We start from the raw sequence: 6,112 nt of genomic DNA on the forward strand, positions 1-6,112 counted from the left end.
TTTTCCTATGTTCCGAGGGGTGAATCGATTAGCGTGGGACCAAAGATAGTACCAGAGCTGAGCCATAAAGTTGAGCACGTTTCTTCGGGACCTTCTGGTCTTAGAGTTACCTCTATGGCCGTACTTTAACGGAACTATCTACCTACCCTCTTCTAAGACCATTCTCTAGCTAATAAATTATCACACTTCATGTTAGATAGCATTTCCGGCCCCACTCAATTTCATTACACTTATATCAATATCTCAATCAACCATAACCAGTATCGATCTTTCCAATCCGCAGGTCGTCGACTCCAGTCCCGATCCCGTATGCACCCTTCTGGTGTACCTGCGGGATAAGCTACGCCTGTGCGGTACCAAGCTCGGTTGTGCCGAGGGAGGCTGCGGTGCCTGTACCATAATGATCTCCAAGATCGATCGCTCCACCAATCGGATTCACAATCTGGCTGCCAATGCGTGTCTTACGCCGGTCTGTGGCGTTCACGGGATGGCCGTTACCACGGTGGAAGGAATCGGAAGTACACGCACCCGTCTCCATCCGGTCCAGGAACGTCTCGCGAAAGCCCACGGATCGCAGTGTGGATTCTGTACTCCGGGAATCGTCATGTCGATGTACGCTCTGCTGAGAAATTCTTCGGTGCCTTCGATGAAGGAGCTGGAAGTGGCCTTCCAGGGAAATCTGTGCCGATGCACCGGTTATAGACCAATTATCGAGGGATACAAGACATTTACACAGGAATTTGGAGTTGCTCAGAATGGAGTCTGTGCTATGGGCGACAAATGTTGCAAGAACCGTAACGGAGAGTCAAACGGATGTGGGGTAGAAGTTGACGATAAACTATTTGAGGCTAGTGAATTCGCACCCTTTGATCCCTCTCAAGAGCCGATTTTCCCTCCGGAATTGAAACTATCCAATACACTGGATGCCGAATCGCTTGTTTTCCGTGCATCTACTGTTAATTGGTATCGACCTAGTAATCTAGAGCATTTTCTAGCTATCAAGAAGCGTCACCCTGATGCGAAGATCATTGTCGGAAATACGGAAGTGGGTGTTGAGATGAAGTTCAAGAACTTTGAATACCCGGTGTTGGTGTCCCCGGCACAGATCAAAGAGCTAAATTGCATTGAGAAGCTCCAAGGAGGATTGAAAATTGGATCGTCTGTAACCTTGATGGAGATGGAGCGAGTCTTGCGGGAAGAAATCAACACACGACCGGAATTTGAAACTCGATTGTACAAAGCTGTCGTGGATATGTTGCACTGGTTTGCCGGGAAGCAAATCAGAAATATGGCTTCAGTGGGTGGAAATATCATGACCGGCAGCCCGATTTCGGACTTAAATCCGATCTTCACCGCCGCTGGTATTGAGTGAGTACAGTATGGTTGATCCGTTTTCTGTGAAGAAAATGCTAAGAATCATTCTCCTATATCCCTTAGATTGGAAGTTGCCAGCCTAGATGGTGGAGTTCGCAAGGTGCACATGGGTGATGGATTCTTCACTGGATATCGTAAAAACGTCATCCGGCCTGAAGAAGTACTCGTATCGCTATTCATCCAAAAAACAAACGCAGATCAACACTTCATTGCCTACAAACAGGCGAAACGGCGAGATGACGACATCGCCATCGTTAATGGAGCGTTCAACATAATGTTCAAACCGGGAACTGATGTCGTTGAGCAGGCTCATCTATCCTTTGGTGGAATGGCTCCAACGACTGTATTGGCCAAGAAAACTGGTATCGCACTGGTCGGTAAGAAGTGGGATAGCAAGCTGGTCGAATTGGCAAATGAAATATTGATTGAAGAGCTTCCTCTGAGTCCCAGTGCCCCGGGAGGAATGATTCTCTACCGTAGATCGCTGACCCTGAGTTTGTTCTTCAAGGCCTATCTGTCCATCAGTGATGCACTCTCACGCTCAGTTGTGGGTCATGCACCCGTACAAGATCGAGAAAGAAGCGGCGCCAAAACCTTCCACACTTTGGTCCCAAAGAGTGCCCAACTCTTCGAGAAGGTATCCACAGATCAACCGATCACTGATCCAATCCGAAGACCTCAGGTTCACGCTTCTGCATTCAAACAAGTCACCGGCGAAGCAGTTTACTGCGACGACATACCCAAGTACAGCAATGAACTCTACCTGGCATTTGTTACCAGCACCAAGGCGCACGCGAAGATACTCTCGATCGACACTTCGGAAGCACTAGCGATGGAAGGAGTTCATCGATTCTTCTCCGCAGCAGATCTAACCGATGAGCAAAATGCATGTGGACCGGTATTCCACGATGAATTCGTATTCTGGAAGGACTTGGTCACCAGCCAAGGTCAGATCATTGGTGCCATCGTGGCTGATAATCAAACGATCGCGCAGAAAGCAGCTCGGAAGGTAAAAGTAGTCTATGAAGAGCTGACGCCGATCATTGTTACAATCGAGGATGCCATCAAGAGAGAATCATTCTATCCAGGCTACCCGAAGGGTATCGTCCAAGGGGATATCGAGAAGGGCTTCCAGGAAGCACATCATATAATTGAAGGAGACTTTAGGATGGGTGGTCAGGAGCACTTCTACCTGGAAACTCAAGCTTGCGTTGCCGTTCCGAGGGATTCGGACGAGATCGATGTGTTCAGTTCTTCACAACATCCGACCGAGATTCAACAGCATGTAGCTCATGCTTTGGGCATTCCATCGTGCAAAGTCGTTTCACGCGTTAAGCGTCTGGGCGGTGGTTTCGGAGGAAAGGAATCCCGTGCGGGTCTGATAGCCACTCCGGTAGCGCTGGCAGCTTACAAACTTCGACGCCCGGTCCGTTGCATGTTGGACCGGGATGAAGATATGGTCATCACCGGCACCCGACACCCGTTCTACTTTACGTACAAGGTGGGCGTGGCTGAAAATGGACGCATCCTGGCCGCCGACTTTAAGGCGTACAATAATGCAGGCTATTCGATGGATTTGTCTTTTTCGGTAAAGATCTTCTGAATTTTAATTCTGAACATCTAATTCTAACACGTACAGTTGTAGATTCTCGAGCGATCAATGTTCCACATTCAGAACGCATACAAGATTCCGAATCTACGCGTTCAGGGTTGGGTTTGCAAGACGAATCTACCCTCGAATACGGCATTCCGAGGCTTCGGTGGACCGCAGGGAATGCTCGCAGCTGAAACGATGATGCATCACGTGGCCAGAGTTCTCAAACGAGACTACGCTGAACTGGCTGAGTTAAACATGTACCAGGAGGGCGATAAGACGCACTACAATGAACCGATTGAGAACTGCAATGTTCGAAGGTAGGGAAGCGATGAAACAGTTAAGGACAAACGAGGAAATATTTTTAATTTTCAGATGTTGGCAGGAAATGATGGAGTCGTCCAACTTCAAGGAACGTCGATCGGAGGTTGAAGACTTCAACAAACAACACCGTTGGCGCAAACGTGGTATCAGTGTGGTACCTACCATGTTCGGAATAGCCTTCACAGCAGTTCATTTGAACCAGTCCGGTGCGTTGATTCACGTTTATCAGGATGGGGCCGTTCTCCTGTCCCATGGTGGAACTGAAATGGGTCAAGGTCTGCACACCAAAATGATTCAGGTTGCAGCTACGACCTTAAAGGTACCATTCGATACCATTCATATTTCGGAAACGTCAACGGATAAGGTTCCCAACACTCCCGCAACGGCAGCTAGCGCAGGTTCAGATCTGAACGGTATGGCAGTTCTGAATGCTTGTAAAACGATCAACGACCGTCTTGAACCCTATAAGAAGCAGTTCCCCGACAAGGACTGGAAGTTCTGGGTCAACAAGGCATATTTTGATCGAGTGTCCCTTTCCGCTACCGGATTCTATGCGACTCCGGGTATTGGGTATGACTTCAGTACCAACTCTGGAAATCCATTCAATTACTTCACGTTCGGAGCTGCATGCTCCGAAGTAGAAATTGATTGCCTTACCGGTGATCACCAGGTGATTCGGACGGATATTGTAATGGACCTTGGATCCAGCATCAATCCCGCCATCGATATTGGTCAAATTGAGGGAGGTTTTATGCAGGGCTATGGATTGTTCACGCTGGAAGAGATGGTTTACTCACCGACCGGAACGACCTATTCGCGAGGACCAGGAGTGTACAAAATTCCCGGATTCGCCGACATTCCCGGAGAGTTCAATGTTTCCCTACTGACGGGAGCGCCGAACCCGAGGGCGGTCTACTCATCGAAGGCCGTAGGTGAGCCACCGCTATTCCTCGCTTCATCGACGTTCTTCGCCATTCGGGATGCGATCAGTGCTGCGCGGAAGGAGGAGAACCTGGACGATGACTTTAATATGGTTTCACCGGCAACTTCGTGCAGGATTCGAATGGCATGCCAGGATAAAATTACGGAAAAGGTGAGTTTCAAATTGGCACTTGAAGGCACGAGGCTCCTCGCCCACCCCGTCTAGAAAGGCGATTCAATCCGATTTCCAAATTCTTGTTTTATTTCAGTTCATGGAGGCCGCAGCCGGTTCGTTTACACCATGGAATATTATGCCCTAGGCTTGCAAGTGATACTGCTTAAAAAGGAACCAATTTTGTTAGGATTTGTATATTGATAAATATTTGAAAATAAAGGTTTTATGCTTCAATGATTTTAGAATTGGCAACATCCTCTTTCGTTTGCTTCGAACGGCCACCACAGCAGAAGATCTTCATCAGTCCCGATCGTTTCCTCGGTTGGATTTGTTTTCTGATCGATGAATTTTGATCTATACCGAAACTTACTTCATGTTCATATAATTATCGGAATAAGGCAGTTGAAACGTACTTACCCGTATAAATCGCCTGCATTGGAGGTTTGGTACTTTTCTGTGAAACCGCGCTGGTGCTCTCAATGTCCGTCAGCATGTCGGAACCGGTCACCACCGAGGAAATGCTGGACATCGAAGACCAGTCGCTCTTCTGCCGCGCAGACGATCGGCAAGATGCTTTCGATTTTTGCCGCTTCAAGGCCTTCTCACCGCGGGTTCTGGGTTGCAACGATTTAATGGATGGTAGCTTTGGAACGCTTTTCAGACATATTGGCTTGCGCAGCTGTGACTTGAGCATTTTGTATGTGTTGGAATCGAAACGTTTGGATTTTCGCAGTTTCCGTGCTAGGATCTCCAGTTCGTGGTCCTTTTCGATGTTCTTCAACAGAAGGTTGCAAATGGATCTGAAACGGGTGAAGCTTATTTGGTTACTACCCTGATGATATTAGATTGACATTGGAATCGTACTTCAGCTCATTCAACTCGCAGGTGATTGCATTGATCGTATCCTGCTGAATTCGATCCTTTTCCTTCGTTTCGAACAACAGGCGTGTATTTTGAATGCGTAGATCTCTCATTTGATGGTCCAAATCCACTCCCTTGCTGATCAGCGCCATGATCGAGTGAGCGTGTGAACTCGCTTGATCCTGTATTTTACGATTGTTCTCCTTGATACGATCGATTTCGTACTTGAGCGTTTCGAAGTAGCTTTTGGTAGTCAACTTCAGCAGGAATTTTATAGTCTTCGATTCGCTGTTACCATTTTTAATGCTCCGTTGCGAACGTCCTACGAACGATTTGGTTTTCACGGGGATCGAACTCGGCTTTTTGTGGACCTCCTCGATTACGGGTATAGGTTGCAAAACTGCCGGGGACGGAGCAGTATCCGAAGTGGGCTGCTGATGATCCTCTTCGGATCCTTCTGCTTGCAATTTGATATTTGAAACATTTTTCGTAATCCTCGATAATCTCACTTACCAGAAAACTTGATATCATCCCTGTTGAAGACATCCACCAGATTGCTGTCGTCCTCGCGTTGCTCAGGTTTCAGTCCCTCGACGGCACCGGCACTGGAGCATTTAACCTTGTATTGGTAACCGTTGTTGCGGTCATTGTTCACCAATCGATGTCCGTTTCCACCGTTTTCTTCGCTACGGCGACTCGTAGCGATGAAGGTATTGTTGCGGGAAACTTTATTCGGAGTTTTGATGTACCGATTTTTGGACGGGATCAACCGATAGGGAGACGGAGTTTTACGCGTGGACGTTTGCCTTCCGGTTATCGGGACAGGGCTCGAAGGAGAAACGGAAGCCATTTTTTTTTTCCTT

At 47.8% G+C, this 6,112-nt stretch overlaps 2 protein-coding genes across 3 annotated transcripts in view; one reads left to right on the plus strand and one right to left on the minus strand.

Annotated features, from left to right (window-relative positions):
• Window positions 1-4,633, plus strand: part of LOC135699418 (xanthine dehydrogenase-like) — a 394,729-nt gene extending 390,096 nt beyond the window's left edge. For both annotated transcript variants that reach the window (XM_065219681.1, XM_065219680.1), the window contains 5 exons: window positions 284-1,368; window positions 1,438-2,962; window positions 3,020-3,288; window positions 3,344-4,385; window positions 4,483-4,633. In XM_065219681.1, the coding sequence (XP_065075753.1) occupies window positions 284-1,368; window positions 1,438-2,962; window positions 3,020-3,288; window positions 3,344-4,385; window positions 4,483-4,533 (3,972 nt within the window). In that variant the 3' untranslated portion in view covers window positions 4,534-4,633. The remainder of the gene's footprint in view (window positions 1-283; window positions 1,369-1,437; window positions 2,963-3,019; window positions 3,289-3,343; window positions 4,386-4,482) is intronic.
• LOC135699432 (uncharacterized) lies at window positions 4,612-6,102 on the minus strand. The gene is made up of 4 exons (XM_065219697.1): window positions 5,763-6,102; window positions 5,253-5,706; window positions 4,806-5,188; window positions 4,612-4,742 (listed from the first exon to the last, which is right to left on the minus strand). The coding sequence occupies exons 1-4, from the start codon at window positions 6,097-6,099 to the stop codon at window positions 4,612-4,614; spliced, it is 1,305 nt and encodes a 434-aa protein (XP_065075769.1). The 5' UTR covers window positions 6,100-6,102.
• Window positions 6,103-6,112: the final 10 nt, after the last annotated feature.

Source organism: Ochlerotatus camptorhynchus, unplaced genomic scaffold (assembly GCF_037179485.1).
Source record: "Ochlerotatus camptorhynchus isolate MF236.1 unplaced genomic scaffold, CSIRO-AGI_Acam_v1.1 ptg000108l, whole genome shotgun sequence".
Taxonomy (NCBI): Eukaryota; Metazoa; Arthropoda; class Insecta; order Diptera; family Culicidae; genus Ochlerotatus; species Ochlerotatus camptorhynchus.

Coding starts and splice junctions, on each gene's coding strand:
- LOC135699432 (XM_065219697.1), bottom strand. CDS start 6,099: ATGGCTTCCGTTTCTCCTTCGAGCCCTGTCCCGATAACCGGAAGGCAA. Junction 5,707..5,762: donor GGATGATATCAAGTTTTCTG/GTAAGTGAGATT, acceptor AATTGCAAGCAG/AAGGATCCGAAGAGGATCAT. Junction 5,189..5,252: donor TGCGAGTTGAATGAGCTGAA/GTACGATTCCAA, acceptor CACCCGTTTCAG/ATCCATTTGCAACCTTCTGT.